Below are 25281 nucleotides of genomic sequence, written 5' to 3'. Positions count from 1 at the left end.
TCAAAATTATGATGCCATGAGGGAAATTGATACATTGAAGAAATAGAGTTTCATTTATTGTTTGCTGTAAATATTTCCCGTCAAAGTGTGGTGGGTTTTAAAATAGTTCTAAATTTTGTACAGTTTTAATCATTAGTACAAAATATTTTCGTCTTTTAAATTGTAATTTAATATTGTTTTTCCTACACAGTAAGCTTCATATACATACATACATATAATATCTGGTTTGAAGAGAATAATATAAAAGTGTTTGCCTCTAATGTTTGTGCCAAATATTTGTAACATAAGATAAATGAAACTCTCTTTCTTCAATGTATTAATTTCCCTCACGACTTCATATCTCTGCTAACACGTTGATGTGTGTATTTCATCGTAACGAAGCTTACGTACATTTTTATAAATATATTTTTCATTGTCTTGAATTTCTACAGTTCCTCTCAGTGGCACCGCTAGAATTTTGATTTCGATACCTGTGGTGGTTAGAGCACGCATAACTCAATATGTAGCTCTGTGCTTAATTCCATAAGAAAAGAACAAATCTGAGTCGTTTTATTCATCTTATTTGCATAATTATCCAAATCATCTCCACTGATGATGGTGTGTTGTCTTTTTGTTTTGGCTTCATAATACAGTTCTTATGCTAATTTTTTTGTACGAAGAGCAGAACTCGATCCGATTTTATTTATAACCTATTTAGGGACTAAAACGATTGAAATTTTAGTGGTAAATGTTTAGTTGGACATATACATATCAGAGGAAACTTAATAACTTTGTAGTTGTTGGTTTGAAATTACAGTTTTAACGAACACTAGCTGGACAAGTGATGATTTCGTATTTCTCTTGTTATCTTCCTCATTACAACACCAAACATAGAACTGTATACACTTATCAATACAAACCGGTACGAATGTCTAGAAAAAAAAGATATAAATACAACGTCTTTCGAACTGTCCATCACTTGATAGAAAAATATTAAAGAAAGTAGATTAAGACAATACAGATTATCACAGTCATTTCATGACTTTAGATTGGGTCGAACTCAGCAGTACTTGAGAGATGGTTGATTATATCAGTAGTAACGTGCCTCACGGTCTTTATTATGGAAGGTTTCCACTGTGATGACAGAAGCATTGTAGACTGTTATCGTGTGATTGTTGTCTGGCTTCTTTTGGTTTTTAATATTAACAGCAACGTGCCTGACGGTCTTTTCTGGAAGGTTTCCATTACGATGACAGAAGCAGTTACAGACTGTCATCATGTGATTGTTGTCTGGCTTCTTTTGGTTTTTAATATTAACAGCAACGTGCCTGACGGTCTTTTCTGGAAGGTTTCCATTACGATGACAGAAGCAGTTACAGACTGTCATCATGTGATTGTTGTCTGGCTTCTTTTGGTTTTTAATATTAACAGCAACGTGCCTGACGGTCTTTTTGTGGAAGTTTTCCATTGGGATGACAGAAACAATAATAGATCGCCATGATACTTACACCCATTAGTGAGCTTGTAAAAATGCCAATAAAGGCAGGTAGGTGATACCATAAAGTTGGATCTGTGTGTACGTACCACAGTACTATCAGAATAAAATTCTCCATAAAAACGATGGTATAATATAGAGTGACTTTGTAGCGCGTGGGTCCATCCTTCACGTTCAAGAAGCAGAAGATGTAAACCACACCAATGACCATGTTGAACAAGTACTCTTCACAATGACCCCTCTTTCCTGTCTCGTCATCACAGAAGTGAGTACGTTGGTGCATTATCCATACGGTCATAACGCCCCAATGACCTACACACACTGGTATCGTCCACAGTTTGTACTCTGATGCAAACAATGCCAGGGCAAACACACGGGCCCCGATGGTACAAAAACGCCACAGGAATTGAATAGCAGTTCCAGTTCGAGTCATGTTCTTTTTGTCTAGAACTGATCGGCGCAGAGCGCGTTGGTAGAATGCTAAGGCCCAAGACAGCTCAAAGAGTGACGACGCCACTGACGCCACCTGCAGGCAAACTATAAAACCAATAGAGGTAGGATTATGTTAAGATATACAACGTTCACATCCGTCCGTTAATAGAGTATGGATGTCAAGTCACATATAATATGTCAAATAACACACTACAGAAAAATCCAAGTACAACAAAATAAAATACTAAGAGCATCATACACACCAGTAAACTTACACCAAATCAGTAACTTACCAACTCTTGGAAACAGACTAATAGAAATGTCATACAAATATTATTTAAAAGCAGAACACAGAAACAAACAAACTGCATCACTATGTAAATTAGCCAGTGCACCAACAAAATATATTTCAACATACAACATATTTCAGCAATCTCAAATCACACAACAAAGTATATAAAGGACAAACCTTACGTATATAATATGTATTTCTTTTTCAGGTCTCGGGCACAGGACAGGTAAATCTTTCGGCGCCTGTCCTGTGAAAGTGGGTTTTCTCGGAACACTCTTGTTTCCCTCCACATCCAAATCTCAGGCATTGGATCTTTAGATCCCAGCCAAGGCATCATATTGCCCAGCCCTGAATCGGGTCGTTTCGCGTATATGTTCATATTTACTTTGACATCTGCTTTTCGGTATCTGGTCTGGCTGGTTTCTCCGGTGCTACCTTTGTCTCGCTCATCAATATTATGACCAACCTCATGACATCTGCTTTTCGGTATCTGGTCTGGCTGGTTTCTCCGGTGCTACCTTTGTCTCGCTCATCAATATTATGACCAACCTCATGACATCTGCTTTTCGGTATCTGGTCTGGCTGGTTTCTCCGGTGCTACCTTTGTCTCGCTCATCAATATTATGACCAACCTTATGACATCTGCTTTTCGGTATCTGGTCTGGCTGGTTTCTCCGGTGCTACCTTTGTCTCGCTCATCAATATTATGACCAACCTCATGACATCTGCTTTTCGGTATCTGGTCTGGCTGGTTTCTCCGGTGCTACCTTTGTCTCGCTCATCAATATTATGACCAACCTTATGACATCTGCTTTTCGGTATCTGGTCTGGCTGGTTTCTCCGGTGCTACCTTTGTCTCGCTCATCAATATTATGACCAACCTCACTCCTACACCCAAAACAGAGTCAAGATAAAAGAAAAACAAAACCCCCTGCTAATTTCAATAATCTTTCACGAAAGAGGACGAAGAGGAACCACAAGGTTCCTGACTATCCCAGTTGGAGAGAGATTCTTCAGATTTCTCTAAACTAAACCCCTGCCATGTTCGTTTGTTAAGATGATTGAGAGTGAAATTTTGAGAAAAGTTAAAATGCCAGGAATGAAAAAATAGACCAATAAAATCAGTAACGTTTTCATGCCAGAATTTGATAACCGAATACTTTTATCAATTTAAAACAATATTATTTTCCAGTTCTCTGTAACTGGATACCACATTGACATCTGAAATAGATACTTTCCACTCCTGAAATTAACAGCTTTAACATATTCTAGCAGCTCCGAGAAAATAACTTTACATGCAGCAGATAAGATTAAACGAAGTAGTGGGCTAACCAGTTTAAGCTTATGAACCCAACTCGATACCCTTGGTGGGCAGAGAACAAATAGCACATTTTTTGAAGTTAACACAAAATATTATGAACCCAACTAACCTTGAAAATATAGGTTTATCATGAACAAAATACACAGTCACTCTCTAAGACTAATGTTTTAAAGAATATTTAGAATAAATAATAAAAAAGAAACATCCTAAATTAGCTAGTTTATATGGAAATAAGATCTTGTGATACTGTTATATTATTACATGACTCAGTTTATTTGGAAATAAGGTCTCGTGATACTGTTATATTATTACATGACCCAGTTTATATGGAAATAAGGTCTTGTGATACTGTTATATTATTACATGACCCAGTTTATATGGAAATAAGGTTTTGTGATACTGTTACATTATTACATGACACAGTTTATATATAAATAAGGTCTTGTGATACTGTTATATTATTACATGACTCAGTTTATATAGAAATAAGGTCTTGTGATACTGTTATATTATTACATGACTCAGTTTATATAGAAATAAGGTCTTGTGATACTGTTATATTATTACATGACCCAGTGTATATGGAAATAAGATCTTGTGATACTGTTATATTATTACATGACCTAGTTTATATGGAAATAAGATCTTGTGATACTGTTATATTATTACATGACCCAGTTTATATGGAAATAAGGTTTCGTGATACTGTTATATTATTACATGACTCAGTTGATATGGAAATAAGGTCTTGTGATACTGTTATATTATTACATGACCCAGTTTATATGGAAATAAGGTTTTGTGACACTGTTATATTATTACATGACTCAGTTTATATAGAAATAAGATCTTGTGATACTGTTATATTATTACATGACCTAGTTTATATGGAAATAAGGTCTTGTGATACTGTTATATTATTACATGACTCAGTTTATATAGAAATAAGGTCTTGTGATACTGTTATATTATTACATGACCCAGTGTATATGGAAATAAGATCTTGTGATACTGTTATATTATTACATGACCTAGTTTATATGGAAATAAGATCTTGTGATACTGTTATATTATTACATGACCCAGTTTATATGGAAATAAGGTCTCGTGATACTGTTATATTATTACATGACCCAGTTTATATGGAAATAAGGTTTTGTGACACTGTTATATTATTACATGACCCAGTTTATATGGAAATAAGGTCTTGTGATACTGTTATATTATTACATGACCCAGTTTATATGGAAATAAGGTCTTGTGATACTGTTATATTATTACATGACTCAGTTTATATGGAAATAAGGTCTTGTGATACTGTTATATTATTACATGACCCAGTTTATATGGAAATAAGGTTTTGTGATACTGTTATATCATTACATGACTCAGTTTATATAGAAATAAGGTCTTGTGATACTGTTATATTATTACATGACCCAGTTTATATAGAAATATGGTCTCGTGATACTGTTATATTATTACATGACCCAGTTTATATGGAAATAAGGTTTTGTGATACTGTTATATTATTACATGACTCAGTTTATATAGAAATAAGATCTTGTGATACTGTTATATTATTACATGACCTAGTTTATATGGAAATAAGGTCTTGTGATACTGTTATATTATTACATGACTCAGTTTATATAGAAATAAGGTCTTGTGATACTGTTATATTATTACATGACCCAGTGTATATGGAAATAAGATCTTGTGATACTGTTATATTATTACATGACCTAGTTTATATGGAAATAAGATCTTGTGATACTGTTATATTATTACATGACCCAGTTTATATGGAAATAAGGTCTCGTGATACTGTTATATTATTACATGACTCAGTTGATATGGAAATAAGATCTTGTGATACTGTTATATTATTACATGACCTAGTTTATATGGAAATAAGGTTTTGTGACACTGTTATATTATTACATGACTCAGTTTATATAGAAATAAGGTCTTGTGATACTGTTATATTATTACATGACCCAGTTTATATGGAAATAAGGTCTTGTGATACTGTTATATTATTACATGACCCAGTTTATATGGAAATAAGGTCTTGTGATACTGTTATATTATTACATGACTCAGTTTATATGGAAATAAGGTCTTGTGATACTGTTATATTATTACATGACCCAGTTTATATGGAAATAAGGTCTTGTGATACTGTTATATTATTACATGACCCAGTTTATATGGAAATAAGGTTTTGTGATACTGTTATATCATTACATGACCCAGTTTATATGGAAATAAGATCTTGTGATACTGTTATATTATTACATGACCCAGTTTATATGGAAATAAGGTCTTGTGATACTGTTATATTATTACATGACTCAGTTTTTATGGAAATAAGATCTTGTGATACTGTTATATTATTACATGACCCAGTTTTTATGGAAATAAGATCTTGTGATACTGTTATATTACACCATGATTCAGTTTTTATTGTTAAAATATGAATAAATATTCAGCACACATGAAGCACTTGATTCAGTCAGTAATTAGACAGAATTAATTAACGTATCGCAGTTTGAGTAGTTTTCCTTAATAACATACAAGAAAATATTTTGATATACTTAGGTATGATAAAACCAACAGTAACTGATAAAGTGAACAGGAGTTGAGAAAATCAACAGTAACTGATAAAGTAACAGATAAAACCAACAGTAACTGATAAAGTGAACAGGAGTTGAGAAAATCAACAGTAAGTGATAAAGTAACAGACAAAATCAACAGTAACTGATAAAGTAACAGATAAAACCAACAGTAACTGATAAAGTAACAGATAAAACCAACAGTAACTGATAAAGTGAACAGGAGTTGAGAAAATCAACAGTAACTGATAAAGTAACAGACAAAATCAACAGTAACTGATAAAGTAACAGACAAAATCAACAGTAACTGATAAAGTGAACAGGAGTTGAGAAAATCAACAGTAACTGATAAAGTAACAGACAAAATCAACAGTAACTGATAAAGTGAACAGGAGTTGAGAAAATCAACAGTAACTGATAAAGTAACAGACAAAACCAACAGTAACTGATAAAGTCAACAGGAGCTGAGAAAATCAACAGTAACTGATAAAGTAACAGACAAAACCAACAGTAACTGATAAAGTTAACAGGAGTTGAGAAAATCAACAGTAACTGATAAAGTCAGCAGGAGCTGATAAAATCAATAATAACTGAGAAAAGGAACCAGTAACTTATAATATCAAGAGTAACTGACAAAACTAAGTAGTTGCGACAACTACTAACAGGAACTGGTAAACCTAGTACCAACTGATAAAACTAACAGTTACTAAAATGAACCTAATGGGAGTAAACACGGGTCAGATAGTTTATTTTTTATGAAACAACATAAATACAAAATTTTCTTATACGAATCTGAAAAACATCCAACAGAGACTTTATGAGAACAATGTAAAACTTGTTAAGGAAACTTAGCAGTCAAGGTTACCTGTAAGAAACGAAGCAGTAAAGGTCACGTGAAGAAACGAAGCAGTCAAGGTTACCTGTAAGAAACGAAGCAGTCAAGGTTACCTGTAAGAAACGAAGCAGTCAAGGTTACCTGTAAGAAACTTAGCAGTCAAGGTTACCTGTAAGAAACGAAGCAGGCGATTCTCGTTCAGCTAAAATATAGATCTGTAACACAAGTTGAGGTGCTGATTCCATAAAACTTTCCAACAAAGCAAGAAAGGCGGTGTCTCGGTCTTCTTCAATCATCAGGTGATGATAATTGACGTCATTCAATTGCTCTACTCTGATTGGTGGTTTGTGTCCAACGTTGAAGTGCCACTCAAACTTCCTTCGCTGCTTTTGTTTGTTGAACTGTCGACTTCTGAGCCCGTATTTAAGTAAGTCAACGTATCTACATGCAGAAAGATACAAAATAATTATAGTAAGAAAGGTATAGACCGTGTTCTAACACGTGAAATACATACCTGGAATTGGAGTTCCATACAATTCAATGTAGTATTTCTATAAAAAAAAATTCATAATGAAAGACCCATTATATTAAAATAATACTATAATGGTTACATTGTGTTGAAAATATTTGCTTTATAACCTCATAAAATGCCCTCTCCCCTGGTGGTTCAGCGATAAGTTAGAAACTAAAATAACTTTAATGGACACAGTACATTTAGCTCGTTGTGTCGCTCTTTGTTGCACAATAAACAACTTTCATCAGCGTGCCACACAAAGTATTGTAATATTTGTGTTTTCCTGAAATTACTCATAAAATAATCTGTAACATTTTTATGTTGTAATAGAGAAATAAATGTAATACAAGCATGATACAATCTTAGTAATGTTTAGAGTTTAATAGTAAAACGTTATGTAGGTGTATTGTCAGATTGACTGCCATCTGGTGTGAAAGATCAGCGTATAAACAAAGCTGTTGTTTGTTTAGTGTAAATGAAGTGAGCTTTTGGTATTCTCCGATGAGTTCGTATTATGGGACACGAGAGAGCTTTTCATACAATGAAATATAATAACTGATACGTGTGATCCATACATAATATAATAACTGATACGTGTGATCCATACATAATATAATAACTGATACGTGTGATCCATACATAATTTCGGATATTAAAATAAAAATAAAAATGCGTGAGCACAAAGAAACAAATGCAGATTTTTGAATAAAACGAAACATGTAGACAACAACATGTAGGTTTAATATAGGTTTAATTGTAAAAAACTTGTTTATCCTTGGATAAACGAATTATAGTTTAGACCGTACAACACTTCACCTGTCAAGTTCAGATAAGATAACTACAATTTTCTATTTGGTAATGTCAGAATTATAGTTTAGACCGTACAACACTTCACCTGTCAAGTTCAGATAAAATAACTACAATTTTCTATTTGGTAATGTCAGAATTATAGTTTAGACCGTACAACATTTCACATGTCAAGTTCAGATAAAATAACTACAATTTTCTATTTGGTAATGTCAGAATTATAGTTTAGACCGTAGAACATTTCACATGTCAAGTTCAGATAAAATAACTACAATTTTCTATTTGGTAACGTCAGAATTATATTGTAGACCGTACAACATTTCACCTGTCAAGTTCAGATAAAATAACTACAATTTTCTATTTGGTAACGTCAGAATTATATTGTAGACCGTACAACATTCCACCTGTCAAGTTCAGATAAAATAACTACAATTTTCTATTTGGTAACGTCAGAATTATATTGTAGACCGTACAACATTTCACCTGTCAAGTTCAGATAAAATAACTACAATTTTCTATTTGGTAACGTCAGAATTATATTTAGACCGTACAACATTTCACCTGTCAAGTTCAGATAAAATAACTACAATTTTCTATTTGGTAACGTCAGAATTATATTGTAGACCGTACAACATTTCACCTGTCAAGTTCAGATAAAATAACTACAATTTTCTATTTGGTAACGTCAGAATTATATTTAGACCGTACAACATTTCACCTGTCAAGTTCAGATAAAATAACTACAATTTTCTATTTGGTAACGTCAGAATTATATTTAGACCGTACAACATTTCACCTGTCAAGTTCAGATAAAATAACTACAATTTTCTATTTGGTAACGTCAGAATTATATTGTAGACCGTACAACATTTCACCTGTCAAGTTCAGATAAAATAACTACAATTTTCTATTTGGTAACGTCAGAATTATATTGTAGACCGTACAACATTTCACCTGTCAAGTTCAGATAAAATAACTACAATTTTCTATTTGGTAACGTCAGAATTATATTGTAGACCGTACAACATTTCACCTGTCAAGTTCAGATAAAATAACTACAATTTTCTATTTGGTAACGTCAGAATTATATTGTAGACCGTACAACATTTCACCTGTCAAGTTCAGATAAAATAACTACAATTTTCTATTTGGTAACGTCAGAATTATATTGTAGACCGTACAACATTTCACCTGTCAAGTTCAGATAAAATAACTACAATTTTCTATTTGGTAACGTCAGAATTATATTGTAGACCGTACAACATTTCACCTGTCAAGTTCAGATAAAATAACTACAATTTTCTATTTGGTAACGTCAGAATTATATTGTAGACCGTACAACATTTCACCTGTCAAGTTCAGATAAAATAACTACAATTTTCTATTTGGTAACGTCAGAATTATATTGTAGACCGTACAACATTTCACCTGTCAAGTTCAGATAAAATAACTACAATTTTCTATTTGGTAACGTCAGAATTATATTGTAGACCGTACAACATTTCACCTGTCAAGTTCAGATAAAATAACTACAATTTTCTATTTGGTAATGTCAGAATTATAGTTTAGACCGTGCAATCGAAGGTTAAAAGCGAACAGGTTACAAGAATCTAGATAACGAAACCAAACACCTTGTATCCCATTCAACCACATAATCACATGAAGAGAAGCCACGCTATGTAAGTTTCACATATCTGTTTAATCACATCAAGAGAAGCCACGCTATGTAAGTTTCACATATCTGTTTAATCACATGAAGAGAAGCCACGCTATGTAAGTTTCACATATCTGTTTAATCACATGAAGAGAAGCCACGCTATGTAAGTTTCACATATCTGTTTAATCACATGAAGAGAAGCCACGCTATGTAAGTTTCACATATCTGTTTAATCACATGAAGAGAATCCACGCTATGTAAGTTTCACATATCTGTTTAATCACATGAAGAGAAGCCACGCTATGTAAGTTTCACATATCTGTTTAATCACATGAAGAGAAGCTACGCTATGTAAGTTTCACATATCTGTTTAATCACATGAAGAGAAGCCACGCTATGTAAGTTTCACATATCTGTTTAATCACATGAAGAGAAGCCACGCTATGTAAGTTTCACATATCTGTTTAATCACATGAAGAGAAGCCACGCTATGTAAGTTTCACATATCTGTTTAATCACATGAAGAGAAGCCACGCTATGTAAGTTTCACATATCTGTTTAATCACATGAAGAGAAGCCACGCTATGTAAGTTTCACATATCTGTTTAATCACATGAAGAGAAGCCACGCTATATAAGTTTCACTTAGTTGCCACAAAATCGCAAACTGGAATTTAAGGCCGTTGGCGAGTAATAAAAATGACAGTCAAATCGATTGAAGTAGATTAAAAGCTAATGATTATTTTTTACCTCTTCTCTTGGCTTTATGAATGGTTCATTAAATCCTCGAGCAGCTTTTAGTGGAATTCATCAAACTCATTATACGCGATTACATTTAAACAAGTAAGCACTTTTAAAGGAGTGTGGGTGTGGTTTATTTAGAAAAGCCACCGAGGTGTCATTACCTGGTCTTATTACTGATATTGTGGATTGTTATTATCAGGTCTTTATAACGAATTTTATGGTATTGTTCCGAAGAACGAACGAGGAATGTTTCTAATATCTGAATGTCTAAATATCATATTCAGTACAGGACATCCAACAGGGTAAACCTTCGTTATAAAAAGTATTGCAAACATAGGTAACCAGATACTTACTGTTTACAGTTTGCTGTTTAAAAGTGTAATGATACTGTTTTATACCATTGTTGAGTTCTGTTTAAAAGTGTATTGATACTGTTTCTATACCATTGCTGAGTACTGTTTAAAAGTGTATTGATATTGTTGCTGTACCATTGCTGAGTTCTGTTTAAAAGTGTATTGATACTGTTTCTATACCATTGCTGAGTTCTGTTTAAAAGTGTATTGATACTGTTGCTGCACCATTGCTGAGTTCTGTTTAAAAGTGTATTGATACTGTTTCTATACCATTGCTGAGTTCTGTTTAAAACTGTATTGATACTGTTGCTGTACTATTCCTGAGTGCTGTTTAAAAGTGTATTGATACTGTTTCTATACCATTGCTGAGTTCTGTTTAAAAGTGTATTGATACTGTTTTTATTCTATTGCTGAGTTCTGTTTAAAAGTGTATTGATACTGTTGCTGTACCATTTCTGAGTGCTGTTTAAAAGTGTATTGATACTGTTTTTATACCATTGCTGAGTTCTGTTTAAAAGTGTAATGATACAGTTTCTATACCATTGCTGAGTTTTGTTTACAAGTGTATTGATACTGTTTCTATGCCATTGCTGAGTTTTGTTTAAAAGTGTATTGATACTGTTTCTATACCATTGCTGAATTCTGTTTAAAAGTGTATCGATACTGTTTCTATACCACTGCTAAGTTCTATTTAAAAGTATATTGATACTGTTTCTATACCATTGCTGAGTTTTGTTTAAAAGTGTATTGATACTGTTTCTATACCATTGCTGAGTTCTGTTTAAAAGTGTATTGATACTGTTGCTGTACCATTGCTGAGTGCTGTTTAAAAGTGTATTGATACTGTTGCTGTATCATTGCTGAATTCTGTTTAAAAGTGTATCGATACTGTTTCTATACCATTGCTGAGTTCTGTTTAAAAGTGTATTGATACTGTTTCTATACCATTGCTGATTGCTGTTTAAAAGTGTATTGATACTGTTTGTATACCATTGCTGAGTTCTCTTTAAAAGTGTATTGATACTGTTTTTATTCTATTGCTGAGTTCTGTTTAAAAGTGTAATGATACTGTTTGTATACCATTGCTGAGTTCTCTTTAAAAGTGTATTGATACTGTTTTTATTCTATTGCTGAGTTCTGTTTAAGAGTGTATTGATACTGTTGCTGTACCATTTCTGAGTGCTGTTTAAAAGTGTGTTGATACTGTTTTTATACCATTGCTGAGTTCTGTTTAAAAGTGTAATGATACTGTTTCTATACCATTGCTGAGTTTTGTTTACAAGTGTATTGACACTGTTTCTATGCCATTGCTGAGTTTTGTTTAAAAGTGTATTGATACTGTTTCTATACCATTGCTGAAATCTGTTTAAAAGTGTATCGATACTGTTTCTATACCAATGCTAAGTTCTGTTTAAAAGTATATTGATACTGTTTCTATACCATTGCTGAGTTTTGTTTAAAAATGTATTGATACTGTTTCTATACCATTGCTGAGTTCTGTTTAAAAGTGTATTGATACTGTTGCTGTACCATTGCTGAGTGCTGTTTAAAAGTGTGTTGATACTGTTGCTGTATCATTGCTGAATTCTGTTTAAAAGTGTATCGATACTGTTTCTATACCATTGCTGAGTTCTGTTTAAAAGTGTATTGATACTGTTTCTATACCATTGCTGAGTTTTGTTTAAACGTGTATTGATACTGTTTCTATACCATTGCTGATTGCTGTTTAAAAGTCTATTGATACTGATTCTATACCATTGCTGAGTTCTGTTTAAAAGTGTATTGATACTGTTTCTATACCATTGCTGATTGCTGTTTAAAAGTGTATTGATACCGTTTGTATACCATTGCCGAGTTCTCTTTAAAAGTGTATTGATACTGTTTTTATTCTATTGCTGAGTTCTGTTTAAAAGTATATTGATACTATTTCTATACCATTGCTGAGTTTTGTTTAAAAGTGTATTGATACTGTTTCTATACCATTGCTGAGTTCTGTTTAAAAGTGTATTGATACTGTTGCTGTACCATTGCTGAGTGCTGTTTAAAACTGTATTGATACTGTTGCTGTATCATTGCTGAATTCTGTTCAAAAGTGTATCTATAATGTTTCTATACCATTGCTGAGTTCTGTTTAAAAGTGTATTGATACTGTTTCTATACCATTGCTGATTGCTGTTTAAAAGTGTATTCATACTGTTTGTATACCATTGCTGAGTTCTCTTTAAAAGTGTATTGATACTCTTTTTATTCTATTGCTGAGTTCTGTTTAAAAGTGTATTGATACTGTTGCTGTATCATTGCTGAATTCTGTTTAAAAGTGTATCGATACTGTTTCTATACCATTGCTGAGTTCTGTTTAAAAGTGTATTGATACTGTTTCTATACCATTGCTGAGTTTTGTTTAAACGTGTATTGATACTGTTTCTATACCATTGCTGATTGCTGTTTAAAAGTCTATTGATACTGTTTCTATACCATTGCTGAGTTGTGTTTAAAAGTGTATTGATACTGTTTCGATACCATTGCTGAATTCTGTTTAAAAGTGTATTGATACTGTTTCTATACCATTGCTAAGTTCTGTTTAAAAGTGTATTGATACTGTTTCTATACCATTGCTGAATTCTGTTTAAAAGTGTATTGACACTGTTGCTGTACCATTGCTGAGTTCTGTTTAAAAGTGTATTGATACTGTTGCTGTACCATTGCTGAGTTCTGTTTAAAAGTGTATTGATACTGTTGCTGTACCATTGCTGAGTGCTGTTTAAGAGTGTACTGATATTGTTGCTGTACCATTGCTGAGTACTGTTTAAAAGTGTATTGATACTGTTGCTGTACCATTGCTGAGTTCTGTTTAAAAGTGTATTGATACTGTTTCTATACCATTGCTGAATTCTGTTTAAAAGTGTATTGATACTGTTGCTGTACCATTGCTGAGTTCTGTTTAAAAGTGTATTGATATTGTTGCTGTATCATTGCTGAATTCTGTTTAAAAGTGTATCGATACTGTTTCTATACCATTGCTGAGTTCTGTTTAAAAGTGTATTGATACTGTTTCTATACCATTGCTGAGTTTTGTTTAAACGTGTATTGATACTGTTTCTATACCATTGCTGAATTCTGTTTAAAAGTGTATCGATACTGTTTTTATACCACTGCTAAGTTCTGTTTAAAAGTATATTGATACTGTTTCTATACCATTGCTGAGTTTTGTTTAAAAGTGTATTGATACTGTTTCTATACCATTGCTGAGTTCTGTTTAAAAGTGTATTGATACTGTTGCTGTACCATTGCTGAGTGCTGTTTAAAAGTGTATTGATACTGTTGCTGTATCATTGCTGAATTCTGTTTAAAAGTGTATCGATACTGTTTCTATACCATTGCTGAGTTCTGTTTAAAAGTGTATTGATACTGTTTCTATACCATTGCTGATTGCTGTTTAAAAGTGTATTGATACTGTTTGTATACCATTGCTGAGTGCTGTTTAAAAGTGTATTGATACTGTTGCTGTATCATTGCTGAGTTCTGTTTAAAAGTGTATTGATACTGATTCTATACCATTGCTGAGTTCTGTTTAAAAGTGTATTGATACTGTTTCTATACCATTGCTGATTGCTGTTTAAAAGTGTATTGATACCGTTTGTATACCATTGCTGAGTTCTCTTTAAAAGTGTATTGATACTGTTTTTATTCCATTGCTGAGTTCTGTTTAAAAGTATATTGATACTGTTTCTATACCATTGCTGAGTTTTGTTTAAAAGTGTATTGATACTGTTTCTATACCATTGCTGAGTTCTGTTTAAAAGTGTATTGATACTGTTGCTGTACCATTGCTGAGTGCTGTTTAAAAGTGTATTGATACTGTTGCTGTATCATTGCTGAATTCTGTTTAAAAGTGTATCGATAATGTTTCTATACCATTGCTGAGTTCTGTTTAAAAGTGTATTGATACTGTTTCTATACCATTGCTGATTGCTGTTTAAAAGTGTATTGATACTGTTTGTATACCATTGCTGAGTTCTCTTTAAAAGTGTATTGATACTCTTTTTATTCTATTGCTGAGTTTTGTTTAAAAGTGTATTGATACTGTTTCTATACCATTGCTGAGTTTTGTTTAAACGTGTATTGATACTGTTTCTATACCATTGCTGATTGCTGTTTAAAAGTCTATTGATACTGTTTCTATACCATTGCTGAGTTGTGTTTAAAAGTGTATTGATACTGTTTCTATACCATTGCTAAGTTCTGTTTAAAAGTGTATTGATACTGTTTCTATACCATTGCTGAATTCTGTTTAAAAGTGTATTGACACTGTTGCTGTACCATTGCTGAGTTCTGTTTAAAAGTGTATTGATATTGTTTCTATACCATTGCTATGTTCTGTTTAAACGTGTATTGATACTGTTTCTATACCGTTGCTGAGTACTGTTTAAAAGTGTATTGATACTGTTGCTGTACCATTGCTGAGTTCTGTTTAAAAGTGTATTGATACTGTTTCTATATCATTGCTGAATTCTGTTTAAAAGTGTGTTGACACTGTTGCTGTACCATTGCTGAGTTCTGTTTAAAAGTGTATTGATATTGTTTCTATACCATTGCTAAGTTCTGTTTAAACGTGTATTGATACTGTTTCTATACCGTTGCTGAGTACTGTTTAAAAGTGTATTGATACTGTTGCTGTACCATTGCTGAGTTCTGTTTAAAAGTGTATTGATACTGTTTCTATACCATTGCTGAATTCTGTTTAAAAGTGTATTGATACTGTTGCTGTACCATTGCTGAGTTCTGTTTAAAAGTGTATCGATACTGTTTTTATACCACTGCTAAGTTCTGTTTAAAAGTATATTGATACTGTTTCTATACCATTGCTGAGTTTTGTTTAAACGTGTATTGATACTGTTTCTATACCATTGCTGATTGCTGTTTAAAAGTGTATTGATACTGTTTCTATACCATTGCTGATTGCTGTTTAAAAGTGTATTGATACTGTTTGTATACCATTGCTGAGTTCTCTTTAAAAGTGTATTGATACTGTTTTTATTCTATTGCTGAGTTCTGTTTAAAAGTGTAATGATACTGTTTGTATACCATTGCTGAGTTCTCTTTAAAAGTGTATTGATACTGTTTTTATTCTATTGCTGAGTTCTGTTTAAAAGTGTAATGATACTGTTTCGATACCATTGCTGAATTCTGTTTAAAAGTGTATTGATACTGTTTCTATACCATTGCTAAGTTCTGTTTAAAAGTGTATTGATACTGTTTCTATACCATTGCTGAATTCTGTTTAAAAGTGTATTGACACTGTTGCTGTACCATTGCTGAGTTCTGTTTAAAAGTGTTTTGATATTGTTTCTATACCATTGCTAAGTTCTGTTTAAACGTGTATTGATACTGTTTCTATACCGTTGCTGAGTACTGTTTAAAAGTGTATTGATACTGTTGCTGTACCATTGCTGAGTTCTGTTTAAAAGTGTATTGATATTGTTTCTATATCATTGCTGAATTCTGTTTAAAAGTGTGTTGACACTGTTGCTGTACCATTGCTGAGTTCTGTTTAAAAGTGTATTGATATTGTTTCTATACCATTGCTAAGTTCTGTTTAAACGTGTATTGATACTGTTTCTATACCGTTGCTGAGTTCTGTTTAAAAGTGTATTGATACTGTTGCTGTACCATTGCTGAGTACTGTTTAAAAGTGTATTGATACTGGTGCTGTACCATTGCTGAGTTCTGTTTAAAAGTGTATTGATACTGTTGCTGTACCATTGCTGAGTGCTGTTTAAGAGTGTACTGATATTGTTGCTGTACCATTGCTGAGTGCTGTTGAAAAGTGTATTGATACTGTTGCTGTACCATTGCTGAGTACTGTTTAAAAGTGTATTGATACTGTTGCTGTATCATTGCTGAGTTCTGTTTAAAAGTGTGTTGACACTGTTGCTGTACCATTGCTGAGTTCTGTTTAAAAGTGTGTTGACACTGTTGCTGTACCATTGCTGAGTTCTGTTTAAAAGTGTATTGATATTGTTTCTATACCATTGCTAAGTTCTGTTTAAACGTGTATTGATACTGTTTCTATACCGTTGCTGAGTTCTGTTTAAAAGTGTATTGATACTGTTGCTGTACCATTGCAGAGTTCTGTTTAAAAGTGTATTGATACTGTTGCTGTACCATTGCTGAGTGCTGTTTAAGAGTGTACTGATATTGTTGCTGTACCATTGCTGAGTGCTGTTGAAAAGTGTATTGATACTGTTTTTATACCATTGCTGAGTTCTTTTTAAAAGTGTATTGATACTGTTTTTATTCTATTGCTGAGTTCAGTTTAAAAGTGTGATAATACTGTTTTTATACCATTGTTGAGTTCTGTTTAAAAGTGTATTGATACTGTTGCTGTATCATTGCTGAGTTCTGTTTAAAAGTGTATTGATACTGTTTCTATACCATTGCTGAGTTTTGTTTAAAAGTGTATTGACACTGTTTCTATACCATTGCTGAGTTCTGTTTAAATGTGTATTGATACTGTTTCTATACCATTGCTGAATTCTGTTTAAAAGTGTATTGATACTGTTTCTATACCATTGCTGATTGCTGTTTAAAAGTCTATTGATACTGTTTCTATACCATTGCTGATTGCTGTTTAAAAGTCTATTGATACTGTATTTATACCATTGCTGAGTTCTTTTTAAAAGTGTATTGATACTGTTTTTATTCTATTGCTGAGTTCAGTTTAAAAGTGTAATAATACTGTTTTTATACCATTGTTGAGTTTTGTTTAAAAGTGTATTGATACTGTTGCTGTACCATTGCTGAGTGCTGTTTAAAAGTGTATTGATACTGTGTCTGTACCATTGCTGAGTTCTGTTTAAAAGTGTATTGATACTGTTTCTATACCATTGCTGAGTGCTGTTTAAAAGTGTATTGATACTGTTTCTACACCATTGCAGATTGCTGTTTAAAAGTGTATTGATACTGTTGCTGTCTGAAGTTACCCATGCTGACAGGATCAGTCTGAAGATAATCACCGTACTAATAGGACTAGTCTGAAGATAGCCGTACTGACACGATTGGTCTGAAGTTAACCGTACTGACACGATTGGATTGATATTAGCCGTACTGACCCGATTGGTCTCATGTTAGCCGTACTGATACGATTGGTCTCAATTGAGCCGTACTGACACGATTGGTGTCAAGTTAGCCGTACTGATACGATTGGTCTGAAGTTAGTCGTACTGACACGATTGGTCTGAAGTTAGCCGTACTGACACGATTGGTCTGAAGTTAACCGTACTGACATGATTCAAGTCCTCATATTGTTCCAGTCTTCTTATTGCTAACTCAGATGCTAGTACACTGTATACGGGAAGTACACGTACAAATGTACAAATTTCTCAGTATGGAGAGAAACACCTTGTTCTTACTTTGACATGAATATTTGACATGACTGTGAAAACTAGTTCTCAGTTTTTATTATGTTCTTTGAAAATATCTTTATCATGTTTTATATAATACATGACCCAGCAACAGCCAGTGTGTTACTAGTGTGACGTTTGGCAAATTACGTGTGTGAGAAACCAAACAAACACAGTACCTTATCACTGGTCCCAAACAAACACAGTACCTTATCACTGGTCCCAAACAAACACAGTACCTTATCACTGGTCCCAAACAAACACAGTACCTTATCACTGGTCCCAAACAAACACAGTACCTTATCACTAGTCCCAAACAAACACAGTGCCTTATCACTGGTCCCAAACAAACACAGTGCCTTATCACTGGTCCCAAACAAACACAGTGCCTTATTACTGGTCCCAAACAAACACAGTACCTTATCACTGGTCCCAAACAAACACAGTACCTTATCACTGGTCCCAAACAAACACAGTGCCTTATTACTGGTCCCAAACCAATACAGTACCTTATCACTGGTCCCAAACAAACACAGTACCTTATCACTGGTCCCAAACAAACACAGTACCTTATCACTGGTCCCAAACAAACACAGTACCTTATCACTAGTACCAAACAAACACAGTGCCTTATCACTAGTCCCAAACAAACACAGTGCCTTATCACTGGTCCCAAACAAACACAGTACCTTATCACTGGTCCCAAACAAACACAGTACCTTATCACTAGTCCCAAACAAACACAGTGCCTTATCACTGGTCCCAAACAAACACAGTACCTTATCACTGGTCCCAAACAAACACAGTACCTTATTACTGGTCCCAAACAAACACAGTACCTTATCACTGGTCCCAAACAAACACAGTACCTTATCACTGGTCCCAAACAAACACAGTACCTTATCACTGGTCCCAAACAAACACAGTACCTTATCACTGGTCCCAAACAAACACAGTACCTTATCATTTGTTCCAAACAAACACAGTACCTTATCACTGGTCCCAAACAAACACAGTACCTTATCAATTGTTCCAAACAAACACAGTACCTTATCACTGGTCCCAAACAAACACAGTACCTTATCATTTGTTCCAAACAAACACAGTACCTTATCACTGGTCCCAAACAAACACAGTACCTTATCATTTGTTCCAAACAAACACAGTACCTTATCACTGGTCCCAACAGGAGGACGTGGAAGAAAATTCGAACCGTCCAGTCTAGTTTCGACAAATTAGGCTTAGACAACGTCCGCGACGTCAGCTTCTTCTCCTGGGCATCTTGCAAATACCACCGGATGCTAAAGACATTGACCGTTAAAACAGGAACTACTGTGGTTGTTGCTGTGAAACCAAACCACCAAAGGTTGTTTTCCATGAAGAGCAGATAACAGACTGCCACATCAGTTCCAATATTAATAACGTACGATACAATACACACGAAAGTAGCTATGGCGCTGAAGACTGTGAAGTGGTCTTTCTCGTTCCACGTGGTGGGGTACACAGACTGAAGAGAGAACATCTCTTCAGGATTTTCATGGTCCAGCATGATGGTCTCAATCTGGACTCCCTCGGGATCATTGGACAAGTTAGAGTCCCGTCTGTCGTGTTGTCCTTTGTCTGACTGGCCACGTCTGACATAATGGAGGTCAGCTAACTGGTCACCTTCATTAACAGCAACCATTGGATGTCTCTCCACTGTGAAAAGAAATGTCAGGTTTTCGTAATTTTGAGCCAATGAATTACTTTGTCAAAACGCATTTAAAAACATTTACTTTAAAAATAACCATCAATATAAAACTGTTTACACAGGCTCACCTACAAATTGTAAACACACTAAACCATCTATATAAAACTGTTTACACAGACTCACCTACAAATTGTAAACACACTAAACCATCTATATAAAACTGTTTACACAGACTCACCTACAAATTGTAAACACACTTATCTACCAGTTGTGCCAAAATATCAAACATATTAAACAATGTCACAATAGTTACTGTGCAGTCTTTGTAAAAAATAATAGTTACAGTACAGTTCTTGTATATGGTAATAGTTACAGTACAGTCCTATTATAAGGTAACAGTTACAGTACAGTTCTTGTATAATGTAATAGTTACAGTACAGTTCTTGTATAAAGTAATAGTTACAGTACAGTACTTGTATAAGATAATAGTTACAGTACAGTTCTTGTATAATGTAATAGTTACAGTACAGTTCTTGTATAAGGTAATAGTTACAGTACAGTTCTTGTATAAGGTAATAGTTACAGTACAGTTCTTGTATAATGTAATAGTTACAGTACAGTTCTTGTATAAGGTAATAGTTACAGTACAGTTTTTGTATAATGTAATAGTTACAGTACAGTTCTTGTATAACGTAATAGTTACAGTACAGTTCTTGTATAACGTAATAGTTACAGTACATTTCTTGTATAATGTAATAATTACAGTACAGTTCTTGTATAAGGTAATAGTTACAGTACAGTTCTTGTATAATGTAATAGTTACAGTACAGTTCTTGTATACGGTAATAGTTACAGTACAGTTCTTGTATAAAGTAATAGTTACAGTACAGTTCTTGTATAATGTAATAGTGACAGTACATTTCTTGTATAATGTAATAATTACAGTACAGTTCTTGTATAAGGTAATAGTTACAGTACAGTTCTTGTATAATGTAATAGTTACAGTACAGTTCTTGTATACGGTAATAGTTACAGTACAGTTTTTGTATAATGTAATAGTTACAGTACAGTTCTTGTATAACGTAATAGTTACAGTATAGTTCTCGTATAAGGTAATAGTTACAGTACATTTCTTGTGTAAGGTAATAGTTACAGTACAGTTCTTGTATAATGTAATAGTTACAGTACAGTTCTTGTATAATGTAATAGTTACAGTATAGTTCTCGTATAAGGTAATAGTTACAGTACATTTCTTGTGTAAGGTAATAGTTACAGCACAGTTCTTGTATAAGGTAATAGTTTCAGTACAGTCCTATGATAATGTAATAGTTACAGTACAGTTCTTGTATAAGGTAATAGTTACAGTACAGTTCTTGTATAATGTAATAGTTACAGTACATTTATTGTATAAGGTAATAGTTACAGTACAGTTCTTGTTGGTATTAATACTGTACCAACTGTGTCGTGTTAGTTATTTCTCTTTGCTATTTGCTCTTTATGGTTGAAAATATTGTTAAAATGCTTTAGCAGCTGTCTGTCACCGTTTAAATGTGTTTTCGATGTTTGTGAATATATGGAAACCCCTTTTGACTATAAACGAGTAGACCCTCATTTAAGAGACGCAAAAATCGTGATATGTAACTTATGTGTGGAGAAATAAATTCACGTGATAGTACATATGTAAAAAGTGTTTTAAACTGACAAATACGGTTAATTACGAAAACTCGAGGACACATAAAAGTTAGATACATTCTCACTGAACTGTAAAAATGTTGCGGTTTGACAATTAGGGCACGTGACTAGAGTTTGTTTTACACAGATATGGCAACTTAAGGTACGTGAGGTTCTGGTTCCTTAGAATATCCTTTCAGTTGAGTGGTTTCTGAGAAAAATGATGCAATAAACCTATATTGAATTTCTCGAAACTTCGTCGCACGTTAAGGAGTCGCACGTATAATAATGTGAAACAAGGCTTAACATAAGTTTGGTCTGTATTGAATTTCGCGCAAAGCTACATGAGGGCTATCTGTGCTAGCCGTCCCTAATTTTGCAGTGTAAGACTACAGGGAAGGCAACTTTTGGACTACTCTTTTACCAACGAAGAATTGGATTGACCGTCATATTACAGTGATCCCTAGGATGAATGGGCGAGCGTGTTTGGTGTGACCCTAAATTGTTTGTTATTTGGGGCTCTATAATAACTGTACAATCAACTTTGGTTGTAAGTAGTTCCAACACAATGATTTGAAGCGGTGAAAAAAAACATTGTTTATTCTGAAAGTTGTAATTTGACATCGTAATAAGATGTAATTTGTTAACGAACCTAGGATTTTATACTATTTATGTAAATGGGGGGGGGGGGTGCTATGTGCATATCTGGTTTTCTTTTGGTGATTCAATAATTTCTAAAACTTCGCCTTCTGATATACGATCTCCGTGATGCAATATTGTAGGGTTAGGGTTAGGTTAGGGTTACAAACATGCTAGAAAGTTTAAGATAGATCGGTTTTATATTACTTTTATTTTAAATTTTCAACAACATCTGAATATCCAAAACCATTGGTACGCCACAACTTAACTGCTTACTGTATGGTTGAATATCGTTTGACTGTGTTTGTTTACTATAAACAACCTGACCGTCTAATATGTGATCGAATGTCATTGTTTATTATATACAGCTTGACCGTCTCCTATATGGTCGAATGTCATTGTTTATTATAAACAACTTGACCGTCTCCAATATGGTTGAATGTCATTGTTTATTATAAACAACTTGACGGTCTACTATATGGTAAATGTTATTGTTTACTGTAAACAACCTGACAGTCTACTATATGGTCGAATGTCATTATCTACTATAAACAACCAGACCGTATACTATATTGTTAAATGTCATTGTTTATTATAAACAAGTTGACCGTCTACTATATGGTCGAATATCATTGTTTACTGTAAACAGCTTGACCGTCTCCTATATGGTCGAATATCATTGTTTACTGTAAACAGCTTGACCGTCTCCTATATGGTCGAATATCATTGTTTATTATAAACATCTTAACCGTCTACTATATGGTAAATGTTATTGTTTACTGTAAACAACCTGACAGTCTACTATATGGTCGAATGTCATTATCTACTATAAATAACCAGACCGTATACTATATTGTTAAATGTCATTGTTTATTATAAACAAGTTGACCGTCTACTATATGGTCGAATATCATTGTTTACTGTAAACAGCTTGACCGTCTCCTATATGGTCGAATATCATTGTTTACTGTAAACAGCTTGACCGTCTCCTATATGGTCGAATATCATTGTTTATTATAAACATCTTAACCGTCTACTATATGGTCGATTATCATTGTTTACTGTAAACAGCTTGACCGTCTCCTATATGGTCGAATATCATTGTTTATTATAAACAACTTGACCGTCTACTATATGGTCGAATATCATTGTTTACTCTAAACAGCTTGACCGTCTCCTATATGGTCGAATATCATTGTTTATTATAAACAACTTGACCGTCTACTATATGGTCGAATATCATTGTTTACTCTAAACAGCTTGACCGTCTCCTATATGGTCGAATATCATTGTTTATTATAAACAACTTGACCGTCTACTATATGGTCGAATATCATTGTTTATTGTAAACAGCTTGACCGTCTCCTATATGGTCGAATATCATTGTTTATTATAAACAACTTGACCATCTACTATATGGTCGAATATCATTGTTTACTGTAAACAGCTTGACCGTCTCCTATATGGTCGAATATCATTGTTTATTATAAACAACTTGACCGTCTACTATATGGTCGAATATCATTGTTTATTATAAACAACTTGACCATCTCCTGTGTGGTCGAATATCATTGTTTACTATAAACAACGTGACCGTCTCCTGTACATTGTCCAAACATTCATCTCCAGTACTGTACTTTTAACTGTATTTCTCTATCTTTTATACCACGTTCATGTGTTTCGTCAGTTGTTTGTGTAATAGCGACGTAACTTGGTTTCATGATTTTATAAGCTGTTTACTAAGAACAAAATCTCGTCAATACTTACTCAGTTCTCTCATGGTGCTGGTTATTGTCCTCCAGTCCACGTGAACACCATACTCTAATCTATATCAGGACTAAACAGTGACTGACTATCACGTCAAGTAGTGCCTGGATATGCTATAACTATAGCATCGATCAGGACGTTTATCCCACGATAGAGGGCGTTCACTCTTCTGTTCCGTCTTAATACACGCATAGTTTCACAGTTTCTTGGTTGTATATGCAGGTCTTACTGATTCATTATTTAGTGACTAATCCATGACATGTAACGTACGTATCTAGCAGATATCTGTGTAATAAGAACGGGCGACCGTTTCGTCATATCAATTATTGTGTCACACATGAGTATAACTACAGCGAAATCAATACTAGAAGTACACATCAGTTACAGGTATCATAGAAACGTCCAAGTGTTTATTATGTATGTTTATACCTATGAAAATGAATAAATATAGTTTAGGGAAGAAGCGGTCTGAGTTATAAAATAGTCACTGATACCATATCCCATGTAACACTGAAAATAACACCAGAAAATAGTTTAAGTTGTTTGTTTGTTTGTTTTGAATTTCGTGCAAAGCTACACGAGGGCTATCTGTGCTATCCGTCTCTAATTTCGTAGTGCAAGACTAGAGGGAAAACAGCCAGTCATCAACACCCATCGCCAACTCTTGGGCTACTCTTTTATCAACGAACAGTGGGATTGACTGGAAATTATAACACCCCTACGGCTGAAAGGGCGAAGATGTTTGGTGTGACAGGGATTCGGACCTGCGATACCCTCGGATTACGAGTGGAGTTCCTTAACCATCTGGCCGTGCCGGGCCTAACTGGCAAGGAATAAAAACTGTAGAAAATATGGATTAGTTTCTTGGGCTGTCAGAACACAACAGAAACTGTCTTGTTCGTATAAAAACAACCCCTAGTCAGGTGTGTTTCACTTGTTAGTATAAAAACCTCTAGTCAGGTGTGTTTCACTTGTTAGTATAAATACAACCCCTAGTCAGGTGTGTTTCACTTGTTAGTATAAAAACAACCCCTAGTCAGGTGTGTTTCACTTGTTAGTATAAAA

The 25281-nt window shown here is 33.8% G+C and overlaps 1 protein-coding gene across 3 annotated transcripts; it reads right to left on the bottom strand.

The window, feature by feature from the left end:
• Positions 1–708: 708 nt before the first annotated feature.
• Positions 709–24504, bottom strand: LOC143251857 (XK-related protein 4-like). Of its 3 annotated transcripts, XM_076503139.1 has the most exons (5): positions 24217–24504; positions 19619–20147; positions 7142–7413; positions 7003–7057; positions 1842–2011 (listed from the first exon to the last, which is right to left on the bottom strand). In XM_076503139.1, the coding sequence occupies exons 1-5, from the start codon at positions 24227–24229 to the stop codon at positions 1972–1974; spliced, it is 909 nt and encodes a 302-aa protein (XP_076359254.1). In that variant the 5' UTR covers positions 24230–24504; the 3' UTR covers positions 1842–1971. The 3 variants fall into 3 exon arrangements, with proteins under 3 accessions (XP_076359253.1, XP_076359254.1, XP_076359255.1); XM_076503138.1 differs by lacking the exon at positions 7003–7057 and having other exon boundaries at positions 709–2011; positions 24217–24498; XM_076503140.1 differs by lacking the exons at positions 1842–2011; positions 7003–7057 and adding an exon at positions 5793–7002 and having other exon boundaries at positions 7086–7413; positions 24217–24502.
• Between the last annotated feature and the right edge of the window lie 777 nt (positions 24505–25281).

The sequence above is a fragment of the Tachypleus tridentatus genome, chromosome 6, assembly GCF_004210375.1.
Source record: "Tachypleus tridentatus isolate NWPU-2018 chromosome 6, ASM421037v1, whole genome shotgun sequence".
Taxonomy (NCBI): Eukaryota; Metazoa; Arthropoda; class Merostomata; order Xiphosura; family Limulidae; genus Tachypleus; species Tachypleus tridentatus.
Note: the sequence above shows the minus strand (reverse complement) of the source record. Positions and strands in the feature narration are given on the sequence as shown.